The sequence below is a fragment of the Sparus aurata genome, chromosome 2, assembly GCF_900880675.1.
Source record: "Sparus aurata chromosome 2, fSpaAur1.1, whole genome shotgun sequence".
Lineage (NCBI taxonomy): Eukaryota > Metazoa > Chordata > Actinopteri > Spariformes > Sparidae > Sparus > Sparus aurata.
Genome location: NC_044188.1, coordinates 5,911,735 through 5,937,865, shown reverse-complemented (window position 1 = coordinate 5,937,865; position 26,131 = coordinate 5,911,735). Strand labels below are relative to the sequence as shown.

The following is a 26,131-nucleotide window of genomic DNA, read 5'->3' as shown; positions in this document are numbered from 1 at the left end:
TAGCCCTAATGCCGCTCCAGAGGACGGACGGTGTTTGTTGTGTGAGCTCGGTGTAACTGAGAATGAGGTTCATTTTTTTTGTCTTGCTGTCCAGTCTACGAGGACATATGAGGAAATAAGAGATGCACTTTTCACCGAAACACTGATTTCTTTTAACTGGATAACTATAAAAAACTTGACTTGTGTTTCAGGAAGGGGACCTTTTTTCCTAGCGCATTTTTAGTTTCGCTCATCGCCTGTTGTACTGGCAGGAATAGAGGACATCATTTCTCTTCAGGGAGACACTGAACACTTAAACTCAGCTCAATCGTGTGTTGGATATGCACACTGGTCTGATGAGTGTTGCTCGACAGAATTCAACAGTTGATTGACTTGACCTCTGCAGCTGTACTTGTGCTGTTAAACCCATGAGGGCTGGGCACTTTGTTTGCATGACATGACATTCAGAAAAAAGTCCAATCAATTCAAAAACAAGGAAGGTTGAAAGTTGATTTCTATGCATGAGTTCAGAGGTGATACAAGTATTTTAAAGAGTGCAGTGGGAGACTAACAATCAACCAATCACACTACGTAGTCTGGATCAGTGCGTGGTTTAGTGATGTCGGTCCAATAGGTGTTGAGTGAATTCAGTCAGCGTCGGCACCTATACCGACATCGGGATGGATCTCAGCCTCGACTCCAGTGAAATACTGCATGTTTGGTCAATAAACGCTTCTTCATGTAGGATGAATCATGCACAATATGTTCACCATCGAGCGAGTACACAGTGATCCACTGCGTACTTATATTCGCATGATAAAAAAGGATATTTTAACACAGGGGCTCAGTCGTTAAACATCAGATGTTCCTGGCACCCCACGAGCACTGTAGCACGGTGCTAAAATGTTTATCTGCGCTGCAGCATCAGAGCCTTCAGTGCAGCACATTTTAGAACCTAATAAAATCATGCAGCTGTCCAATTTAAAACCAAGAATAGCGGTAAAAAACAATACTTCAGTGGAATGGAACCCACTGATTGCTTCCCTTTATTTTCTTTCCCCTGCTAGGCTTCACAATATACCGTCACAATGCAGGAGATGTGGTAGAGATATGTTCACGCCATCTGGGCTTTACTTCGCTGGCTTAGATTACATTGTGCGGGGCCAGATGAATACGGCATATAATACATCGAATCTTATCTGCCAGAGAATTGTGCCTTGATAGCTTCACAGCTTCATTAAATGGAGGGCCAGATACAGTGTGGCCTCTGTTGGTCAGCCCCTGTGTCACCCCGTGTCCAGCCATTTAACAGCGGTCGAGCTGCTCTGCTTGCCAACACAGTAACATCATTATCAGCCGCGACAGCCTGGCATGGGGACCCATGCATCATCTTAGACACTTTGGTCCATTTACACACCAAAGCTTTTAAAGACTAGGGAGCAATGATTTTGTGCCAGTGATCCTGCAGGCAGGCTGGCCTCCTATTAACGCCACTAGCTCCTTTATCAACAGCACAAACCTCTCAGGGGGTAAAGGGCACAGCTGGAGCCGCTGATGGGACAAGATTAGACTCCGACGAAAGGAAATGGGAGTCAAAGTGAGGTTACAGCTTGCATATCATTCACTGGTAAATGTAAGGAAGGTGACAGACCTAATAAATCACTTAATAGAAGACAATGTACCACCTCAATCATGGGACGATTAACGAAGATGAGCTTATTTGAAAATACAGGGAGAGCTTTTACCGCACATGTACATTTCTCCTACATACAATATGGAGACTTCAATATTTCTGATCAATTTTTACGGGTTCACCCGCTGCCCCTCTGTGTGATATTCTAGATCTAGTTCTAGATCTCATCCGACTTGTTCCACCCCAGAAGGCTCTGAGCAGCACCTGGAGACTGAAGGATTGACCTTCTGAGAGAAGGGCATGTAACTTTTCTGAAAAATTTAAATTTCTATAGCCACATCAATCTTTTGGCCCCATTGATTCCAAGATAACTGGCGTGGAATGTGAATGTCACTGCAGGAAGTCATGGAGTAAAATCAATGAAAGGTCAGGTGAACCCTTCTGGCAGCACATACAGGGTCCTGATGTTATGAGGGGAAGTTGGGAGCATCAAAGTGAACTGTACCAATACCGAAACAAGACTGTGGCTGGCATTCACGCAAGGGTCTCGCTATGTCAGTCAGAAAGCTCAGCTTCACTGATGACAAGATTGATTTAAACAGGCCGTTCCATTTTTCTCCTCAAACAGTAATCATGGCCTTTCTCCCCAAGACGGTGAGTTAACAGCTTTGAGTACGAGGAGACCATTTCTCTTTTAGAGGATATTGAACACCTTAACTCACAAACAAAACAGATCGGTTAGCCCAATTCCGGGCCCGAGAAATTGTGTGTTGGGGATGCAAGGAAGTTAAAATCTTGTGCCGCTAGACAGACAAAATAAACGGTTGCCTGTCATTCTCAATTCATGCTTCAGCAATGTGTTTTTATAGTCTTCTCCATGGCAACCACAGGCCCCCCTGCGTGACTTACACTCTATGGGCTCTACTCGGCGCAAAGCGGTGCACACAGCAGCGCAAGTGTCATTGCTGGTTTCTGATCGACGCAGTTGTCGCGCCCGTCTGTGTGCTCTTGGGTGTGCTGGTCTTACATTGAGGTGTGGTCACGCTCACTGATGGTGGATCGCTATTTCGAAGGCAAGCAGAAATCAACAGCACCATAGACCAACAAAAAGCTATTTTGCTATTGAAAGGATGCATGAGATGCGCCTACGCAGGCGGGTTGAGGTTCACACCGTTCATACGCTCTAGTGTTACGATTTGAGAGGCTGGACTTAATCAATGAAGGTTATCAGCTGTTCCTCGTGCGCAAATGTGCATGTTTATGTAGAGATACACAGATTGTTTCTGCTACTGTAGGAGCCCCGCAGGTAATACTATTAATATTTTCCTCATTAAGGTATATCTCCCCTCTCATCCCACCTTTTACTGATCAGGATGATCTTTTTATGATCCGTCAGAACAGAGAACAGAGGGACACGCAGCAGCGCTCCTCCTCCACCTGCTTCTCCTCAGTTATATATCAGTGTATTTTTTTCACATGCAGCCAAACAGAGCTGTTGATGTCACTGATGATTGTGAAATGGCGGGTCGGAAGATCTAGCAGCCGAGGATTACGCACAAGATCCCTCAGCAAAGATAAATTCCAATGTGTTATATGTGCCAGGCCCTGGCACGGAGACGACACTTGGGTTGGTTTGATTTATGTGCCGCCCAAAACACACCCATGACTAATTCAGACTCTAAATACCACCTCTTTGCACCACATCTGCGCCCTGATTATCTGACGTTCAACCGGCAAAATGGACGAGAACATGCCTGAAACGCACCAGCGCTTTAATGGGATGTAAAATCAATGAATCACTAAATTTCATCACTGTTGATTTCTTCCCGTGGAGCTGTTATATCATATTTTGGTCCAGTAAATGTCTTTCTCTATCATGATGTTAGAAACACTAGCCAATTAGAGTGCATGACAAAACATCAAGTGTAAGACACATAATGACACTCTCGAGGTGAGCGGCACGACAGAAAAAAGTGTCGAATGGCTGTGTTGTTATTTGTGCTGATGTTTAACTCGCAGTGATCGTGATTAAAGGCTCCCGATGTGAATTTATCTTTGTATGTCGTTCACAATAAATCCAATTCTCCCAAACAGGTTCCCGTGGCTCTGTCCGCTGAGCTCAGCCACACTGCTGGCACGTATTGTGCCGGTGATTTGCACTGTAAATACACAGCAGGTCCAGCTACATAACAGGTGGGCAGCTAAAATATCCATTGTTCAATCTGTTATCAACACCGCTCTTGATCGAAGGCCAGGGAAAGTGTGCCGTGCCTCAAATTAAAGCGTGCTTTATTCTAATGAGGCTTGCATTTGGGTGTGGATTTTTCCAATAAGCGTAATTGGTCTCCTGCCCCCCTGCCCATCATACAGACGCTGCAGCTTTTGGAGAAAAAAGGGAAGAATGACTATTCATTACGGATTCAGATGAACATTACAGCCTCATGTAGAGGAGGTCGATATCCAGTCTAGCCCTCACAGATGGACAGTAATTCAGCAGTCTCCAGCTCCACGGAGCGGAGGACTCAAGCTGGGGATAATGAGCAGTGAAAAAAAAGAAGAGGCCAGACTGGGAGTCCTGCCCATTAGAGCCAGTGAGGCCCACTGCACAGCTGCTTTCATATTCCTGTTGGAGGCTAGGAGGTTCGCACCTCCATTAATCTCTGACACTGATCACAATTAGTCTCTTTGATCTCTCATAGTCTTGAAAGGATACAGAGGAAGCATCATAAGCAAATCAATAGCATTAATTATACATGCGTCGTAACTTTAAGATCTACACTCACAGCCAAATCCCATTCCAGGAATTTGCAGAGTACGCTTAATTCAGTGTGAAAACAGCTCCCGATGACTCTGACAAAGCTTCTTCCTTTTCTTTCAACTACTTTCGCCGGTGTAAAATTGCTCCGATACAATAATGTCATAATTTGAGCACTTGGCTTGCGGCATGTGTAAGTACCGCCGCTGAATGTGTCTCCTGACGGAACAGAAATGTCAGAAAAGGTTTGAATCGAGGTGAAAATCCGACCAACTGGGAAGTGCAGAGAAGAAAGCAGATGAAACACTTCACAGAGAGTGATGTGCCCTCCTGGGCCAGGACAAAGTGAACTTACCGATGTTCACCTCGTCATCTGTCTCTGCATCACCTATGCACTCAAACTGGAACTCCTGCAGGGACTGGGAGAACTTCTGGACGGCAGCAGAAAGATCTGCAAGATGAGAGGGTGAGTGCGTCAGAACAGAACACCGCGCAAATGAAACAGACACTGACGACACATGGACAAGATTCTACATATGCATAGTAGACAAAAAAAAAACACATTTTGCTGATGCAGCACAGCCATAAATTAACTACTTATCAAGATTGGCAGCGAGACTGACGTGTGGTTTATCCAACGCCTCAGAAGTGACAAAGTTGAATCAGCAAGTCGACGTCTCTTTAGACGTGCAGCAGAGCAGTTAGAAAGTAGAAAAATCCAAGCTCAATGTTATGTCACAGGATTTGTGGATTTGGATCATTTCTCCTTATGTAAGCAATACGGCCCCTTCGGCATTACTGCACATATAAACTGTGAAGCTTTTGAGTTAAAGGAGCAACGTGTAGGTGTGCAACCAACAGAACAACCCCTGACTTGAACTTGACATGACTATGTAGCCACTAAAAGAAAAACTCTCTAGCGCCCGGTTTGTCCATTCTGGGCTACAGTAGAAACATGGCAGTGCATCCTGGCAGACTCTGTGGAAGAGGATCTGCTCCCTGTGTAGATATCAACAGTTTATTTAAAGGTCACAAACACAAGACAAATCTCAGTTTTAGGTGATTATACACTAATGAATACATAATTAGGAATATCATATTTTGGCCCCTTAAGCCTACACCCTGGACCTTTATGTTTGCTATTTGCCTTTGTCACAATTATAGAACCTATACACTGTATACCGTGCAGACAGTATATCTGTATTAATACTTGATCTTAAGATGGCTACAGTTTGACATCTTCTGGGGGCAGAAGAGTAGAATAATGCACTTTTATCATCTGCTGACGGTCCACTTCCATGCCCACTGACATTCATGCAATAGCAATCTTGTTAGTGGCTGCCGTATCCGTTTTATTTACTTTACCACATGTCCATTGATCATAATACCAACATCGGTCCAGGAAAAAAAAATAGGCTACCGCTGAGCTGCCTAACCTTTGTGTCAAAAATGATAAAGCACAAATAAAGGTAAAATTCCACCGTTGGATACTCTCACACAGCTGGATATGGATTTATGATGTTTGTTGCATTCCAGGAGTTTAGTTGTGATAAAGAGCTGTCCTTATTTTCACAGAGTGACACGTGAAACCCTCCAGAAAACAGGCCTGAGCTTTTTTTTTTTTTTTGTATTCCAGCTTTCCAGCAGACAAAAAGCATGCACCGCTTTTTATTCAAACATTCACCGGGGATGTCAGCGGAAAAGCTGATACCTCTCCGGTCTCAGAAGTATTTTTCCGATTGTAAATTTTGAGTAGCGCCTGACTGATGCTTGATTGTTGGGGACGATGCCAATGAACAAAAAAAATGTTAAAAGGAATATCGATACATTTCAGCAGTTGGAGAACTTCTTTGTTTTTCACTCATCAAGTTGGTATGTTTGACGGGCTCAAAATACTACAGTACCCATGAGCCTTAGCAGTCGTTGCTGTGGAGAAGAGGCCAGCTGGTTGAAATCAGTCCAGGCAAATTCACGAAGCGTTAATGTGACAATCGTTAACAAATCGCTGCACCGTAGCTGCTTAACTGATCCTAATTTGAACCGAAACCAGAGCTGTTGAATCGTTTTAACAAGTTCTACAAAGCTCAGCCTCCGCTTCCGTCCTGCTGCCAGATCCTTTGGAGCGTTCTCATCGAGTTCTCTCGCAAGGTCTTCATTTGTACAGTCTTGTTCTGTTGATTTATCAGCACTGAGCCAGAACTGGCAAATTGCGATTGCTCATTGTTTGTGGAGATGAGTCAACCGGAGTCTTACATGTTCATTCAGGATTTGAATGATCTCTCACCTAATATGGAAAGAAGAAAAAAAAAAGCTTGCGTGTTCATTTCCTGAACGCTGCCCGCCCAACATAAACCGCCCCGCTTTCACTCCTCTATCATCCACAGAATAATGACGAGCAAAAGGGGCAACATAATGGGCCCATCAAAGTCAGGACGAGCATCTCCTGGAATATGAGTCACCTTTTTTAATTATTAAACACTTTTTTTCATAACGGCAGGGATTTTGAGTTATGATGTGGATACGCTCAAACAAACCACGACATAAATAAACTCAAGAGAGTAAAATGAAATCTGGGTCGTACCTTTAACCCTTTAGGCGCCGGGTTTTATTTTAAAAAATACTAGATTTTGACATCTAAATTTCAGAAGGCTCTGGCTTGAATGTAGTTTGAGATAGAGACAAAGTGTAAATGAGACAAATATTGAGAATGACCTAAAGTTTATGAAGGGAGTAATTTTTCCCATCTAATTTGCATATTATGACGTCATATGGTGGCGGCCATATTGGATTATGTAATTTCCATGAAATACCTGGTATTTTGAAAGAGAGTTGAACTTATTTCATCAGATTCATCCCCTCCATCCATTTGTTATGTTGTCCACACATCAAATGAACAGGGAAAAAGTAAATTGTAAGCCAACAGTCGTAAACTAGAACTATTAGTACACCACAAAACTCATGTAAACAGTATGCGTTTTTTTTCTTCCCTTTTTCTTGTTTTCTCTTCTCTTCTTCTTTATTATTATAATTATTATTATTATTATTATATGATGATAATAACAGTAGGCGTCTTTTAGCTGCAGAGGCCTTATCTGTGCCCATCTATCCAGATAAAAGTTTGTAATATTTGTAGAGTGTGGAGCCTCTCATTGCAAGGCATAGAGACAATAACAACTAATTATATATATGTATATATATATATGTATATATATATATATATATATATATATATGTATATATATATATATATATATATATATATATATATATATATATATATATATATATATATATATATATGTATATATATATATATATACATATACACACACATTTACATCATACCATTCATGAAACCGTGAACTTGGAATTAGTTCATGTCAGCCTAAATACTGATGAGCATTGTCTCCATTGTTATAAGATACCAGAAATCATCAGTCAGAAAGAGGGACAAAAAAACTATAGACCTTGAATCATTGCTTAGCTTTCTGTCACCACGATATCCAATTTGCTCATCAAAGGGCTTTATCCATATACTTCATCTCTCAAGTAAGCCCAGCCACCATTACCATCATCATCATCATCATTTCCAGCCCTGTTCTGCCTTCCCCTGTTGCCCCTACGACACCCATCAGCCTTTCTACGAACACTTCACCCACGTCTCCCCCTGCTATCTCCTCTAGTGTTGTGAGAAGAGTTGGACTCGTGTGTGCTTTGTGCTTCGTGAACACTGCTGCGGCGCATAGCTGCACCGCTGCCGCGGATGGAGGCTACGTGACCGTCGCGGTGGAAAGAGTGAACACTAGCGCTGACACCCAGCGCTATTCTCACCACCCCCGCTACTTCTACCACATCCATTCGCTTCCCTACTGATACTACGAGTTCGTGTATCATTTCCATTCCCACTTATTGGGCAAAGGATCGTGTGTTAGTGCTTGTGCGTTTTCCTCGCTCTGCGCGGCACCGCCATTGCTATGCAAAGACGCACCGCGACTAGCAAGCTCACTAATCAACCGACCGTCATCTCCCAACGCTAGATTTTCCACTTCAGAATCAGAATCACCGAATAGGAGCTCAATCACTTCCCTAAGTGTCAACTTTTTGCATTCCATTGTCGTTTATTTCGTCTCAATAACGTCTGAATCCAGCAATACCCCTTCAGCAAAATGGCTTCCTGGCGCACTGTCTCCGCTCTCTCACCCCACAGTTTGCATGGGACTTCCTCGAACATTTTGCATTGAAGCAAGACGTTTTTATGAGCTAAGGTCTAAGTATAGGATGTCTGCCAACTAGTGGTGGGGAGTATGAACGACATGTAACACTCTATTGGGAGAAAACAGCTGTTTTGTTCAGTACCGCAGTGTGTCGCAAATTTGCGACTCTGGCGCCTAAAGGGTTAATATGACTCATGCATGCAAAAGCTTCAGTATCCCGTGATCTGCAGAGACGTACTCTTTAAGTGGTCAGAGGATCCGATTTCAGTCACATGAAAATGTTCTGAGGAAAAAAAGCAATTAAGCTGCTTTTTAATGCGAGGGGACCTGCGAATAGCTGACCAAGAGCATGAATCAAATGCACTCTTATTTAATTTCTTGTATTATGCGACTGATTTCATTTTGTGTCCTACCTCAGCTACACAAAAGGTTAGCTGTGGGTCTGCTGTGTTAGCACTGCGAACACGTTCTTGCTGCAGTGAAGGCAACCTGTGTTTACAAGTGCTTTAAAGAGTGGGACGAGGCTCCAGCACGTAATGGGAGGCTTTTAACATCCCATAATTTCGCTGAATTTATAATTAAAAGCAAAACAAGATGGAATTTTGAAAAGTCCTCCGACAATTTAGCTGTCAGCCCACACAGTTTGAGACGTACACATTTTTTCTCATAGCCTTTGCCGACAGTGACTCACTAACTGTTTCTCCCTCTCTCTCTCTCTCTCACAGTCATGTCTTCACTTCAAACAACTGTGGACTCTTGCCTGGAAGTAAGAAAAAGCACATACTAATATAGAGTATATACATGATGTGTACTCCCAAGGGGTGAGCTAATGGGTAGCTGGAGTTCCACCTCTTCTGCTCTCCACACACACACACACACACACACACAATCTGCATGTAACCACAGCCCACTCAAATGTGAATGGACAACACTATTCAGACTGCAAATGGAAACCAGAACATTCCAGATACCAAAACTCTTCCTACTCCCCGCCGACAGATTTTGCATTCACACGCATGTTATAAATATTAATGTTATTGGAATACTCACACATACATCATATTGTACACTGATATTTTCAGTAACTATAGTAATAATAATGACTGAAAATGGAGAGTTGTAAGATTTAAAATGTCCATTTTTTCCAGTTTGAAGTTAAGTTGAACGTGTCTGACTGATGTGATGTTTGACAGTTCATAACAGATACAGTGTCGAAAGCTGCGCAGCTCCTACTGTGGCAACAATAGGTTGTCTAAAATCCCAAAGTACAAAGCGGCCTCGGAAAGCCCACAAAAAAAAAATCAATGCTCTCATCTCCACAGGAACATAAATTGCTTGGAAAGACGGAGAGTGATATTTGTCAATGAAAGGCTTTTTCTAACAGCATGTATTGTTATTTTGTGTTTCACTGTTTTTTTTTTTAGTTATCTGAGGGGACAGAATAACAGCACTGTGGCTCAACAAGACCACAGACTGAAAGGCTCTTAAAGACATCTACACTATATTAAATGAGTATGTCTGACCACTTGTGAATGAGTGCCACGGAGTGAGACTTTTCCACGTGCACTGCGCCAGTGAAGTGGTCCTATTGTTCTAGCTTTGACTCTAAAGCTTTTGATTTGGGGTCGATACCTGGCTGCAGTTGTCTGGGCGCGCTCGCAGGACCATCAATAACTTCTGCTCTTTTAGCTCTGACATTCAGGCAGGCTCAGACCTCTAAAAACAAACCTATGTTGCCATCAACCGAAGTGCTTTCTTATACACAGCCAGACCGAGGAAATGAGGATGAAACCAAGAACAAAATCAGCAAGATCGCACAGGCAGGAAGGTGAGAGAGCAGGAAGTGAGCTTTAAAATTCAAGCAACAATAGACGGGCAAACAGAAGCTGGCAACAAAGAAGCACCGAGGAGAATCCAAGAAAAGAAAAGTACAAAAAAAAAAAAAAAAAGCATAAAGGCATTGGGAACAAATCAGGAACAAGGGGAACACACGAGGAACAGACACAGGAACAATGAACAAATGAAACACAGGTGTACAAAGAAAAAGGGCGCGAAAAAGACAAAGACAGGAAGGAAGAGCCGTGTCTTGCTACGCAGTATCACCTGAGATGCAACGGCTCATTACCAAAAGTTCTTTATGTATTCTTTAATTAGAAAGTTCCTGATTTTTTTTTTTTGGGGTGCAACTTTTACACCATTTATGGTATTTTAAGTTCTGCTGCTTGTGTTGAAAAAAATAATAAATAAATAAAAAAAGCCACAGCCACAGCTCTCGTTAAGCTTTGACAGCACTTCTGCGACACAGGACCGTGGGAGAGGTGGCTGAGACAGAAGCAAGTTGAACAGTACTTGGCAACAAAATACTACATCGCCCACCAGCTTTAGTTACTTTCTTAATAACTTAACTTGTTGCAGCAGCAGCAGGGGAACTGATGGCGAGCAGTTATCATCATTAATAACACAGTGGTCAAGCTCACTGTTCATTCTCTGCAGCTCAAAAGATGAAGTGTCAACTAATGTTTTATATTTCTTTTTCTTTGAGCTGTACAGTCCAATAATAATACATGTCCTGAACATATACAATAATAGGCTAAAATAGTGCTGAGCGATATGGCCTTGAAATAACTTTGCAGCAGTTCTAGGATATTTTGTGAAACATCATGTAGATCTCAATGTTTTGAAATCTCCTTATAAGCACGTCATAAATGCTAGCACTCTGCGATTAAATCAAATATCACGATATTTCTGACCAAATACCTTGATGTTGATCTTGCGGCACAATGCATGTTGTTGTTATTCGTTCTTTAACAAAATAATAACACAACGATTTTGGATAAATAATCATCAGTCATGTGGATATAATGACTAAGTGGGTAAAGGCAAATGTCAGAACAGTCTGGTATGCTCAGAAAACATCATTATGTTACTGTAATGCAGCCTTTATACACTTATACATATCATCATTAAAAATCTTAGTTGATATATAGTCTCATACCAAGATAACAATATAATACTCTTATATAGCCTAGCCATATGCTAACAATTGTTTGCTCCAGTAACAGTTTCATAACTTTATGTTATCTGGTAAATATCCCAATGTTGATTTACCCTCAGCAGAACAGATTAGACAGCTAAATACTTACTATTATTTTTTTTTCTGCATGTCTGCTTATATTTAAATACCTAAATAGTCTAAATACCTTACAGAAGCGTGCCTACATGATGAGACTCTCTAGCACCGCCCCGTTGCTGCAATATGTCAATGTAAGCATATCCAATGTATAGATATGTACCATATTCTATTTGGGAAATGCTCGTGGGAGACCTCTCACAACAATTTTGTGTTCACTTTCTCTCTATATGCATTATTTATGCAGTTTGGGAAACATCACAAATGATTTGGGTCCTCTGCTCATTAGTGGGCACTGCAGGAAATACTTCTCAAGCACTTAGAAAGAAACTCACTTAAAGTGATCACAAAGATAAATGGAAACAGAATCAGTGTAAAGGAAGATAAATGAACAGCTTTCATTTTTTTAACTGAGCTAAGCAGTAGAGCAATAATCAGTGTGACACATTCAGGTCGAACCTTTAAAAGTTTTGCGGAAACAATAAGACAAAGACTCTCTGCTTTCAGGGAATTTTAACGGTTTAAATGTCAACGCTTGCTGTTGGCGTCCTGCATCCAAATACTTAAGCCCGCTGATGAATTAAATTTCTGTTGATCACTTTTTAATTGAACGATGTGTCGTGTAGCCGCCAAGGCTAAACTTTACTTTTTTGGAAAGCGAGTTGTTATTGGCAATAACACAGCGGAGATCAATCAGGCCGCGTAACCAAATCAAATTATAAACCAAATGGCAGAACAAGTCTACAAATGCATTGAAACTCCATCTAGTACTCCAGTTTGAATGCTTGTTGTGCTCCGTGCAGGCCTGTCATGTCATTACCAGTCATATTGGGAGTGAATAACACCTCACAGGTAATACTGGTGCTATGCAGAGACATAAAGCAGCAGACCAGATTAGCTTCCAGTTGAGAAGAAGGGGAGGAAAAAGGGTATAAAAGACAGAAAGGAAGAGGCACCTTTGTCTGCTGTATAGGAAGAAGAGACTTCATGGTTCCCCAGATATTTCATTTTTTTCTCGTACTCCTCTGCATCGCCTCTGACAGAAGCAGGAATTTGCTCCATATCAATTTGAAGGTGTGTGCGTGGTGACTAAGAGCTGTGCTGTTCAGGGGAGTAATAAAAGGAAAGAAGCGTAACTTTGATAAGGTCTGGGTCTGAAGATGTTATTTACCACATGAAGTGTAACACTGAAATAAGAAGGAGCTACTGCAGCACAAGAAACAGAGGTATAAAAGAAAAGACAAGCTATTTTTGAGACATTTTTACTCATTTATACACAATAGACAAAACACTATTTATACCAGCACCCTAAAATAGTGCCATCTAATTTCATTGCACCCAGAAAACATTTTATTTTACCCTGCAAGTCATTTCCCTAACACAATATTGGACCTAATGATTCTTCACACAGCATGAATGCACACTAGGTAACAGACAGAGCCATATGGTGTCCTGCCCTGTGCAGGTTTAAAATCAAAGAGTAGAGCTCTGACCGCCCAGCCAAGACACGACTGGATGGAGCAGTGATCCCAGTTAATGCCCAGTGTGCGAGATGTGCGAGAGGACTATGGCTGTCAGTCAGCGCACAGCAAAGCCCCCTGGGTACGCCCTTTATCTCGTCTCCAGGGCAACCACACAGCACCAAATTTCATCTGCTGAAAGCCCTGGACAAAACACAGACGACGCTGCAATTGTCTTGCAAACAGAAGTGCGTGCTTACTTAAGTAGCCATTAGGACATGGATTATATACATATGTGTATATATATATATATATGTGTACATATATATATATATACATATGTGTATATATATATATATATGTGTACATATATATATATATGTTTTTTTTTTATGTTTTTGTATGTTTTAAAACAAACCCCCATCTACTTCAGTTGCTAGGGAGAACGCTGCAAAACTGTTTCATGGACTTGCATTCTGTTGCCATGAAGTCGATAAGCTAATCGCTAAATTCAAATTTTTAGGGGAACTCATCATTTAAAGGGACAGTGTGTAACGATTTAAGTAATTTATCAACTCAAATCAACGTCTTCGTTCATAAGTAAGTCCTCATTGGTGTACAATTACCTCTGCCAACAATCTGACTTATCCTCCTGAGCGAAGAATTACCTATCTGAATATACATAGCACGGGCAAGCTCTATGGAGGCTGCCGTGTCTTTCCGGTTTTAAAAAAACTATGGACTGCCGAGAGGGACACAAAGTACTACGTGGTACTACGTAGTAAGGCTAAACGTGTTTTCGCTCAGAGCTAGCTTGACTGCGGAACTGAGAGGGAGCTCAGCGAAAGCGCTCGTCACTAACAGTAACAATAACTAACTACAAAGTTACCTCATTACTTGAATCAGTAGAAATACTCGACGCTGTTGGGAAAGAGTCCATATTTTGAAAATGAGTTTCTTGTCTGTCAGGGCCACCGTAGCTTCCGGAACGTCTCCAACGTCTTCAGAACGGGAGGGGTGAGCAAAGGAGTGTTGCGATGTAGAACCTCACAGCTAGATGGCGCTAAATACTTGATATGTTACACACTGTCCCTTTAAATAACTCAGCTACAGGATCATAATGCAATGTGATGCTTGTGTGGTATTAGTCATTACTTAAAAATATTACCTTGCAGTTTTAAATACTTAAAATGAGTTTTTGCCCAGAAGGACATCAAATATTAAAACCTCTGTTCAGTATTGCACTCCAAATACGAAGGTGGCTCACATGAAGTTGGATTCTATTCGGCGGCATTTGACTTTTAATTGCTTCACGGTTCAACGCAATGTGAGAGAACTCCTCCTAGGATATAAAAGGCATTTGGACCTAAATTGCGAGGGGCATTGGCCATAAAACCTACTTAGCTGCTAAATAAATAATATAAATACTCTCCAAACTCACTCCAACCCAAGAGAGACACCCTGAACTAACAAAGAGCAGGCGGAGGACTTGGAGGAAAGTGACAAGCACACCCGTTTGCAGCACATCTCCAAAGTCCTCTTGTCGCTTGGTTTGTCTATCCCCTACAGGCACTTAAAGCTGCAAGCTAAGAAAATACAGAAGGAAGAATTTTAAAAATGTCCTGTTGACAAGCACATGTTTGGGCATGTATGAACTTCAGCGCACTGCACTTCCAGCCCTCCCTGCTATGTGACTGACATACTCATCCCGACACTAATTACCAAGCAGCATCCTTGTTGTGCTTTCACTCCTCTGAATATTCTTATGGGTTTCTGCTAATGAAGTGCTTTAGCACAAATTAGCCCAGAAAAGCTTTTTTAAAACCTCGAGTCATGAGCATAAGATGTGCTCCATTAAAAAAGCAACAGTCTGCACTATAAAGCCTTCATCTTCAGCTTTTGCTAAATAGCTGCATATTTACACTTCCCTCTCTGATGACACTGGATGCACTCAAGGTATTTTCTGTTCAGTATTTACAAGGCACGTTCCCGGTCTTTCCGATACGCGTTTGTCTTTGAGTGAGGCAAACAAAAAAAAAAAAAAAAAGCATACCGCGACGACTTTGGTGGAGACAGAGCACCGTCTGCCTGTACATCAAAATCATAGAGAGAAACAGCGCAGCCACTTTATCTTGTCAGAGAGACGCAGACGATTTGAGATGAGAAGGTCTTCAAAGGCGAACGCCTCTATGCACCCAGCTTAACGAGAAGCGGGGAGATCTCTTTGATGCAACAGTGGGGCGCATTGTGCCACTTTGATTCCATTTGGAGGGATTGTAGCAGGGGAGTGGCCCTTCAGGTAAAGGCCTCTTCCACCCGCTTACTACAGTGTTCGTCTGTCAGTTGCCCAGCAGGGGAGCGAGAACAGCTTTGTGGAGAGAGCCAACCAGACAGGGCCCCCGCACTCCCAGAGAATACCGAACACTTCCCACCGCCAGCTATTGCCCGAAACAAAGCCTTATCTAATAACTCCATGCTCAATGCTACAGGAGCAGGCAGTAACTTTCAGTGGCAGCTGGTCAACCTGCGAACTAATTCTTCCGTGAGAGAGAGAGGTCTTAAAACAGCTGAATAAAACATGGAGGGAGCAGGATTCAGAGCACGGTCTCTGGGGTGCACTGATACCAGCATATATACAGTACTTTAGCATTAAAATAGCTCTCAGCGATGGCTTGTGATGCTACTTGGCAGTTTTCACGGCACTTCTTTCAAGGAAGGAAGTTTGGGCCGGCGTAGCCATGTTTTAGGATTAAGACTTGGAAACGAGTGACGGCGCCATGACTCATGCATCAGCCATTAGTGTGACTTCTAACACACGTATGGCATTTGTTCTCCCCCTCTCTTAGGAGGTAAAGACGCTCCTTTGTTTTTACCCCAAGTTATCCCTTCTTCATCCCCATTTTCGGTTGCTGCTACTCTTCTGCGAGTAAGATGCTAACTGCCGCTCGCTGCTTTTTACATCCCCTGGTTGTAGGTCGCACACATAACATGTCATTAAAAGTCACAGCCCTGTCCCGGCATGATTCATTCATTTGCCATTATTCGTCTGCATCACTGCTGCCTCCACTGCCAGCTTAAAAGGAGGAAGAACAATGACCCGACCATCATGTGTTCATACATTTCAGACAGAACAGCGAGGCGGACTAATGGTGCAGAATTCCTGCCGTGAACAGGCTGTGAAATAGATGCTCAAGTATTTCGATAGAATAAACACAACCAGTAATATATGATGACTTGTTATAGCAATCTGTACGTGAGCTGACTATCGGCTGCTAAATTAAGTCAACTAATCCAATTATGTTGTAACAATGCACTGGTCACTGGTGATCAGGGATGACAGGGAGAAATATACCTTTTAAACGCACCTATCCCCGCAGAATAGACTGATCAGATTAAATCTGCATTGTTTTCATCTATCTCAAGTGTTACCAACAATTGAAGACATGAAAGAAACTGACCTCTGTTCTTTGATATGAGGCTGATGCAACGCTACAGCCTCTTAAGCTCAAAAGAAAAAGATCAGAGTTATTAGCCCCGCAACTCTGCTGGAATGAAAAAAGCCAGCCGAGCCAGCCTCTTCCATTTATCACCAAGAATACAGCCTTTAGACTGAGTTGAGAGATTTTCTTTCAGAAGACAGCCTGACACAACTTCTGACAAAGATGAACTCGCCTCTGAAAGAAAAAGCACTCTGGAAAAAAACAAGACGGATTTCACGTTTGCAGCAAAAGCAGGCGTTCACAATAAGATTCAACACAGCGCCGACTTTGTGCGAATCCTTCAAGCTCTTATCGAGGCGAGCACAATTAGCCAAGAGCAGGCTTCCAAGTAACACAATAAAAAAAAACAACAAAAAAAAAAGAGGCGTGCAAAAAAAACTAATTTAAACTCTGCATTGTCCAAACACCTTCTGATAAAACTTGGCAACCCACGAGGCCAGACGCTGGGGACTTTCTAATGTGCCATCCAAAGTCTGAGTTTAGCATCTGCGTAGGCTAAAGTGCAAATCCACCTTCTTTCACCGCACAAACTCTGGATTTATCTCAAGAATGTACAGCACACTCATAAATCATGTCTGAGAGCCAAGTCTGGATGAGTGGTTTAAAATACAGGTAAATTACACAAAGCCTGTGACTCATTTCATCCTAAAATACATTGCATCTGGGGATAGAGCTGCAACAATCTGCCTGTTAGTGGATTATTAATGTATTGCCAACTCATTTTGATAACGGATTAATCGTGGCTCCAGCTACTTCAATCAGTCTCTCTAGGAAGTTGCGTTGTTGCGTTCGCAACAGTTTACTCAAATCTGTGGTTTCCTGCGCGTTTCGCCAGTCGTAGCAGCCACACATATATTTCATCAATTTTAACTTCCTTGTTTGCGGTTGTGGAGAAACAGACATTCTTCTGCAGGGAGCTTGTGTGTTTTTCTTCCCTTTTCTGCTTTTCTTTCTCTCCCATTTTCTGCCCAGGTGCCACTTACAGGTTGATTTCCACCCGAGCATTCTGGTCATTCTGCCCTTTGGTTCCCCCAGATTGGTGCTGGCCAATCCACATTCGGGGGAGGGGGGGGTGTTCAGTAAAAAGGAGCTTGCTTTCAGTTCACCCTCGTTTTTTTCCCTTTTCTTTGCCTGTCTGAGCTGCGGTGTACTGTTTGGTGATGGGGGGTTTAGAACCACAGGTAAGTTGAGGTACACTATTTCACACACAGTTGCGTCGCGATTCTTCAAGAAAAGCAGACGCTCTAGGCCGCAACAATTCCAAAAAAGCCTGCAGTATCCTGGCTGGACTGTTAAATGTAATTATCCGCTGCTTTTCTTGCAAAAGAAGCTATTCAAAAATGTTACTTTCAGCTCTGGGAAATTCAGTCGATTTCACAGTTTTTTGACACTTTACAGACTAATTAATGTGCTGATTAATAGTGAAAATAATCGATAACGCAAATAAGAGCAAGCTGTAGCCCTGTCTGAGGTTTGCTCAACTTCACTGAAGTGAAAGCACCACTTCTCGATAGTCTTTGCTTCTATCAAACCTAATAACGTCATTGACCCGTTTGGCGACTTTCAACTGCCTTAGAAAACAGAGCATTTTATCTTCATTAAGAACAAAGACGAAAACCTCACATATGGTGAATAATGCAACAACAAACCACGTCCGGTTGAAGAGAGTGAGTGAATTATTAATGTGGTGGAGGAGAAACACAAACGCATCACCTCATCCTTCTCAGTCTGAGGACGCAACAGAAGCAGCGGCGCGTGATGCCAGGCGACTGTAAGCATGGGAACGGTGTGCTCGGTGCGACAATCACTTTGACTGGCAGAATAGCGGCGGAGCACTTCAAAACAGACCTCAATCTGGAGTCTAACACATTTCCCCGCGCGGTCTGAGGGGAAACAGCTTTTAGGAAATACAACACGTCTAATCCTTTTATCGAAATTTGTCCGCGCAAACAGCCGAGCCGCTCGCGGTGCTGCATTGGGCCCGGGCTCGCCGCTCCGCTCAGCGCTATTGCTAAACAAGTCACATAGTGTCCTCCTGTATTTCACTTCCAGTACACAAGTTCAGATTCATCAAAGCAGTCAAAGCAGCGGCAGTACATTACAAATGGTTTAATCCTGCAACACACTGCACGTTTTACAGTCACAGTCCAGCAGACGGCCAAACACACAGAAAATACCCAAACACACACGCACACACACACACACACACACAGTGAAGCAGAAAGATGTCCGGCCAAATGCTATCTGAGGGAGGATGGGGGATGGTTATACAAGCATGTTTACAGGACATTTCCTGTGGCTGAGCCTTGGGAGCATCATCTGTCCGCAGACAAACAAACACTGAGAGTTCCCAAAGCTGAAAGCTTTTGTGACATCACTTTGAACGAAAACAGCCTTCATGCCATGTCTTCATTAAACAAAATGACAGTCCCTATTCATAGCTACGTTAACTCGCATAAGCGCCTCACAACTACGCCGGCACAGTTGGAACATGCAAAGACGCTGTTTACATACTTGTAAAACACTGTAATCTTTTTTTTATAATAACGGCCATGCCTGTCAGCCATTAATTACTGTATGCATCCCAGAGAGGAAGCATCACTCTGGCTGGTGAGCAGGCGTGGGCATGGATAGTGGCAGAGACAGACAGCTAGCATAATAACGGGGTGTCTTCGGGTTTAGACTGAGTTAATCTCACAGCATTAATATAAGCTTGTGAAAATCAAATGTTTACTCCTGTTCAAGAAATCTTCTTGAAAACCAATGTTGCACTCTGAGAGGTTTTAATAATAACTGTGGAGAGTCAGAACAACTTGAGGTGGGAGAGCTCATGGACTACTTCTTTTTCCCAAACGTCACAAAACCCCATTGTCTACGCTATGTGAACAAACACACCGAGCGGTGTGGCAAACTAAATGGCTACGCTGATTGGACCTCACGTGGCTCTTCCTTTGCTGAAGTCTTGTAAAGAATGCAGCGCGAGTTTTAGCTAGCAGCAAAGTGGAGGGGGAGTTTTTTTTTCTTTTTATTGCAGTATTTTGTTTCAGTGGTGCAAACGGAGAAGCTCCAAGGCTATTTCATGTCCGGCCAAAGTCAACATAGCAATTCAAAATTGAGAAAAAGACGGCAATTTAGATTGTGGTTTGCAATTATATAGATCGCGATGCTATTTTTGGGGCAATTCCTCCACCCTTCAAACATACTTTAAATACACCTCAGATTGGAGAACTATTTGAGTTGTGCAGAAGGTCCGGGCCTAAACAGCAGACGTCTGGTGGCGGTGTTGCACAATTTCCTCAAGTGCCTACATGCACCAACTGGCAGTTGGCCTGGTGCTTCACAGATCTGTACAACTGATGAGGGAAGACACAATCAATAGCCCGAAGGCTACCTGAGTATGAGAGGATTCCATGACACCACTAGGACCAGTAAGGGGCTTTAGTCAACAGTATCTTATTATGTTTTTTAGACACATTTGTCAGTGATATATTATGATTAATGTTCTTGAGCAGGGCTGCCCCAAAGTGGGGGTAAAGTTGGCCCACCTTGAGATTCAATTTATTCTATAAATATGATTAAAATCACTGCTTAAGTCATGATGATAAAGGATCCCTGGTTATTTTATGGCAAGCAGTTTGTTTCTGCTCTGTGGTCCAACACTAAGTTACATTTTTTTGCCATTCCAACACAATGTGTAGCCCGGGGGTGCCACTTGGAACAGTTTTTAACAATACTTGATTTTTCACTTGCAACTCAGTTTGAACCTGTCGGTAGAGAATATGGATTGGACCCTTCAGAAAATAATGTTGTAAAGCTTATCCTCTGAATCGGATGACTCGCTGTATTTGCAGCCACTTTCAGGACACAGGCTCATAGAAAAGCCAACTGAATGCTACAGGTTCAGTGTGACAAATGTCAAGTAAACAAGCAGTTGTTGAAAAATCTCCACATCCAGTGAATAAAGCGGTGTCACATTATTCTTGGGAGCTGGCCAGTCAATCTACCGTTAAAAGGACTTACAGTATATGACAGGCGAGAGAAAGTGGACGGCAAATGGGAATATAGCGAATGCAAATATGAAGACACAACCAGCAGCTTGTCAGCTTCACTAAACATATTTTGCAGTGGACTAAAGCCTACCAGAACATCTGACACTCCCAGATGAACATGTTTTCTCTTGTTTATTTAATCCAGACAAAAACCAAAGTTTGAAAACCACGAGTCGCCGTTTCATGTGGGGTTATGTGACCGACCGCTTCTTGTCCAGGCGAAGTCACTTCCAGCAATCCGTCATCACTGTGAGGCCGCCGGGCACGGATATCAGGATGTTACCGAAATAACAATGCATCCCATAATCCCGTTAAACACTGAAATGTCCACATCTGGTCCCAACAAAAGATCTTCACTTTAACGTTCGTTTTATTTATTCGTATGTAACTGACACTTTGGACATCCTATGTTATCCTAATAGAACAAATCACCATTTGAAAGTGAGTGCTAAGCATACAACATTGCCTCTAATCATGTCTGGCTACATGCCTGAGTGCTTTGTTTACAGACTTACCCAACACATCTACAATGTATTGTTAAATGAGTTGTATCTGTGGTTTCTCACACCCTACTCAAGAAGTGATAATTAGTGCTTTTAGTGTTTTCAATTACTCCTGTCAAGCAGCGGGATTAATAAAAGTCTGCAGTTGTTATTTACACCAGGTGTGAACAGCCAGTGGTAGCCACTGATAGTAAGGCAAAGATTATTTACAGCATCTGCAGATAGCTGCTACCTGCACCTGGAACAAATTATCCACACCAACAGAGAGCTAAGCTCAAACGGTGGTGGGCTTTGGGAATGTTTACACCACGATCCTAATCATTAATGCACACACTGCCATGGAGATATGACTTAGACTGTGATTCCTTCACCGTAATGTTTTCCTATAGAGGGAAGAAAACTGACAAGAAAAGGACAAAGCCTCTATTTTATCCCCAAAGTTCGATGCTACCTTTCTCTACCACAGTACATCATTATTTCAGCAACAACAAAGTAGGGGCTGTAACTTACAAACAATTTCATTATTAATCAATCGAATCAATTATTTGTTAAGCCCATTAAATGTCAGAAAGGTTGTGAAATCTGCTAATCACAATCTCCCGGAGCCCAAAAGCAGAATATTTTTACAATTAAGAAGCTTGAACCAGGAAGTGTTTGACATTTTTCTTAAAAAAAAAAAAAAAAAAAAAAGGAAATGATTTACAAACTATTTTCATGACCCATTAATCATTGCATCAGCTCACCAACAAAGACTCAACCTTGCAAAAGTTAATCGCATTTGTCATTACGAATAAGTAACAAATAAACAAAACACAATCAATAATCATACCTTAATGATTTTACATCGTGACATACACATCCTGTACACATGTATACTACACACACACCAACATAAAGTACTGTTACATGGTTTGGAATCTGCTAAATGCAGTTTCAGTGACGCGTGGGACTATTTAACAGGTAACGTATTAACATGACCGTCAAACTTGACTCAACAGGCCGCATTCACACAGACCGCCACACACAAAGGCCGATGAATTATTATGGTACACTATTTAATTTTTAAACACGAGATGATTACTATTAAAAAAAAGGGGCTCCATTAAGGGTCTTTCAGTCGTGGCACCACTGATGGCGGGTCATAAAGGGTCATAAACCCCTGTGGCGTCCCGAGTTAAAGACCATTAATAATTTACTTCCTTCAACGCTCTTCCTGCGCTTTCGCTCCGCCTCCGACTGAAACCGAGATTTCCAGCTAAAGGACTGTTCCACTCATACTGCTGAGGTGTGGCCATGTTTTTTTGGGTTATTTACTGAACCAGATTACATTCCTCTTCTCTGACTTGTAAGGGTGGGATCAAACAGGCCCTCAGATACGCCGTTTTCCTGCAATCAACAGCAATTAAAAGCAATCAAAAGTTTCAATCCACTTGCTACTGTCTTATTTGCTTTGTACAACCAAGAACGTTAAGTTCTCTCACCTCATGTACCTATGACATCCTGCCTGAGTGTCCTAAGTGTCATGAATAAACCATCCGGGAGGGTATTCCTGTCCACCTGTGCCGCCCTGTCCACTGACAGAACACTTCCCCTGCAAAAATGACTTGAAATTGCTTTGGCCTTCAGCTGCCCTTAAGATGAAGAAAATTATTTCAAATACAGTGGTAAATGCGGCAAGTGCCCCTCGCTGCTTTTGTTGACATCGAATGTACCCATAGAAACACGGAACTAACATCCAGTTTCTCACAATAACAAGCTGCATGTGGCCACAGCAAAGCGACTGTTTATTAATCGTCTACGCCGTGTTTATTCAGCCATCAACCTCTCCATCACACTCAGAAAGTGAGTCAGAGTGTGGAGCTTTTTGAATACAATATCGGGATATTATGCAACCACATTTGGTTGAGGCAATAAAAACTAGTTGGTTATGTTTGGGAAAACATTGAGGTTTGGCTTCAAATAACAAAGTTCCTTGTATAACTACCTCTGAACGTATGCAACACTATGTATGTGACGTAACTTTGCCCGACTTCCTCCTTTGCTGCTGTAAAAACCTAATAACAGACATTAAACCGCGGGTGGTGATAAGCTACTTTCATAGTAGGCCGACGGTTGTTTTTCTGATGAAGACGGCCTGTGCGAGGAGCTTTTGAGCGATTATGAAACCGCCTCAATGTAATCTCAATTGCTCTCATAATTTAAAGGTTAAGACACAGGCGGGAAACTGGAGCCAAAGCCAAATAGGTTCTGATCCGGTCCAAAGGCTATGTTAGCTTCCGCAATAACTGTAGCTAGCTGTCTTGTGTGGTGACACTAATGGCACGCATCAGGCAGCTACTTGGGTAATGGCGGCCATCATTACAGAGAAATGGGTCACATTTAGCATCGGTTCTTCTCGGTGAGCATTTAAAATATTGAAAGGTCCAATTTCCTGTCCGGGGCTGATTGATACTACTTCCCCAATAATTTGGTTTGTGCTGTTATGTATTTTCCACAGCTCCCAACTACTTCAGTTGTTTAAGAAGCTAGAAATGTTTCGTGGCCCACGAGAAACGTCACACGTGGGTGAGAAGACAGTGAACAGTCACTTCAACCCCCGTCAGAACGTCTGCTGGCGGCATTTCAGCATCGCCGACTGACCACGCGAGCAAGAACATGTTCCGTGACGCTGAAAGACAGGGGTGAACGCACGAAAAGAATGACGCGTTCTCACATCGGGTTGACAGGACCACGCCAGGTCGAAGCTGTGAATAAAACAGTGACCACAACACATCGCCGCGGCCTGTTCCAGTCCTACTCCACGACAGCTATTTTCCACGTTTACTGGGCTTATTTTCTGATGTTTTCTCCATTTCGCATACACACTCCTGACGCTGACCCTAGGGGGGGGGGGAACAGCAGCAGAACAGGAAGTCCACTTTAATCAGCGCGGAGGAATTTGAGATTGAACTTGGGATTTGGAGAGGACAATGACCCCGTGACAGAGTGCTGGCATCCTCATCCACACAGTCACACACACACACACACACACACACACACAAGCTCTCACCCAATGATTCACTGAAGACAAACCACCTCCAGCTTTCACTCGCTCCTCTGAGGTGCCTTGAAAAGCCGCCCTTAATGGTGAGAGCATCTCTCATTAATGGGGCTGAAGTGAAGAGCATGTGCCTGGTTCTGGTTCTGGTTCCGGCCTCAGAAGCAGAGTAAAGCCACTCAAATGATGCGCACAGTTTTGGACACTGGGTTTTTACTCCAGGCTCTGTTGGACGCAGCGCAGCCATGGAGGCAGACACAAAGCCTTACAAAATGTTCTGGAATTACAACAACCTCCGAATAATGAATTTTTTCAAAAATGACTGAAAGCTTCCCACCAGCAATAATAACGTTTCCCAGTGGGATAGCACTGGGTTATTCAGCTCGGGTTCAAACAGACACCAACACAGTGGACCTAAATACTCTGTAATGAATGCATCAGCTAATTACAAGCCGCCTGTGGCTTTCAGGTGGTTAATAGTGTTTTTAAAAAAAAAAAAAAAAAAAGATTAATTCTGGACCCGCAGGAGAGAGGGAGGGAGGGAGGCCGGGACTTACTCTTGAGCGCAACGATGAGCATGTTGCCATCCTTGATGAGATCCTTGATGAATTTGTTCGTCCGCTCCAGCTCGATTTCGTGACATTTGATCCGCTCCCTGAAGTCCGGACTGTCCAGGAAAGAGTCACTGAACTCCAAAGTGGGGAGTCCCATCGCGCCTCAACGACTAAACTAGAAAAAAGCTGCCCCTTTATTCACTCTCCACAACTCTGCATGTACGCGTCCGTGCGCCCTCACAAGTTCCAGTTCCGATGTGATACAGTCGTCTCCAAGTTTCACCTCCAGCCGCCCCCCTCCCCTCCAAAAAAAGGAAGAAAAAAAAAAGTTTTCCTGCTCCTCTCAGTTCCTCACTTCCGCTTTGATTTTCTCCGCTACCTATCGTAAAACTAGCGGTGGTGTGACTCCTGCTGGTTACTGCTGGATACTTTACAGCAGCTCGATGTGGACCAGAAGCTGCTGATCTTCTTCAAGAGTTCAGGAGAATTATTTAGCGTATCAAAAGTTGCATTCCACGCGAATAAATGCAGAATGATAACATTAAACTTAAAGACAAACTGCGGGCCTCTTTTCACACTTGATCTCATTTAATTAAGCATATTATGGGATGTATAGGAGGGCCCCCGTGGGAGAACTCACTGGCAACAGGTCGTGATTATTTTTTCTTACTTAATTGGCCAATTAACACGTTTTCAATGATGTCATGTCCTTATGGCATAATGCTTTCTTACTGTATGTGGGCTAAAGTTAAAGGAATAGACAACAGCATTACGTTTTTAGGAGGCTTAACTACAACGATTAACTGATTAATCAATCAGTCAAATCAATCAGTCAAAGTGCAGTTAGTTGCCAACTATCTGTATAATTGATTAATCATTAAAGTAATTTTTCCAAGCAAAAATGTGACACATTTGCTTCTTAAATGTGAGGTTTGCTGCTGTTTTTTGCCATTTGTGACACACACATAAAGAGTCTTTGGGTTTTGGATTGTTGTTTGGAGAAAATAAACTACTTGAAGACACAAATTTAGGCTCTGCGAAATGTTATCAACAAAACTATTGATAACAATAACAATCAGCAGATTAATTAAAAATAGTTACAATTGCTGCAGTAGATGTATGGAGCTGTGTGTGGGTATTGTGTGGGGGACCATAAAGCAGGAAGTCGTGAGGACCAGATAAGAGTGGAGGAGTCCGCATGAATAATCCCCGACGTAAAGGTGCATTTAAAGTCCTGAAGCAGGGTGAGCTGCCTCAAGACTTTTTGGGGGGTTCGTAAACAAAATTTGACCCCACCCCACTTCACCACCCATGAGT

The 26,131-nt window shown here is 42.6% G+C and overlaps 1 protein-coding gene across 4 annotated transcripts in view; it reads right to left on the bottom strand.

The window, feature by feature from the left end:
- Positions 1-25,173, bottom strand: part of arhgap42b (Rho GTPase activating protein 42b) — a 70,459-nt gene extending 45,286 nt beyond the window's left edge. For all 4 annotated transcript variants that reach the window (XM_030403653.1, XM_030403658.1, XM_030403666.1 and 1 more), the window contains exons 1-2: positions 24,818-25,173; positions 4,723-4,818 (exon numbers count right to left, since the gene is read on the bottom strand). In XM_030403653.1, the coding sequence (XP_030259513.1) occupies positions 4,723-4,818; positions 24,818-24,971 (250 nt within the window). In that variant the 5' untranslated portion in view covers positions 24,972-25,173. The remainder of the gene's footprint in view (positions 1-4,722; positions 4,819-24,817) is intronic.
- Between the last annotated feature and the right edge of the window lie 958 nt (positions 25,174-26,131).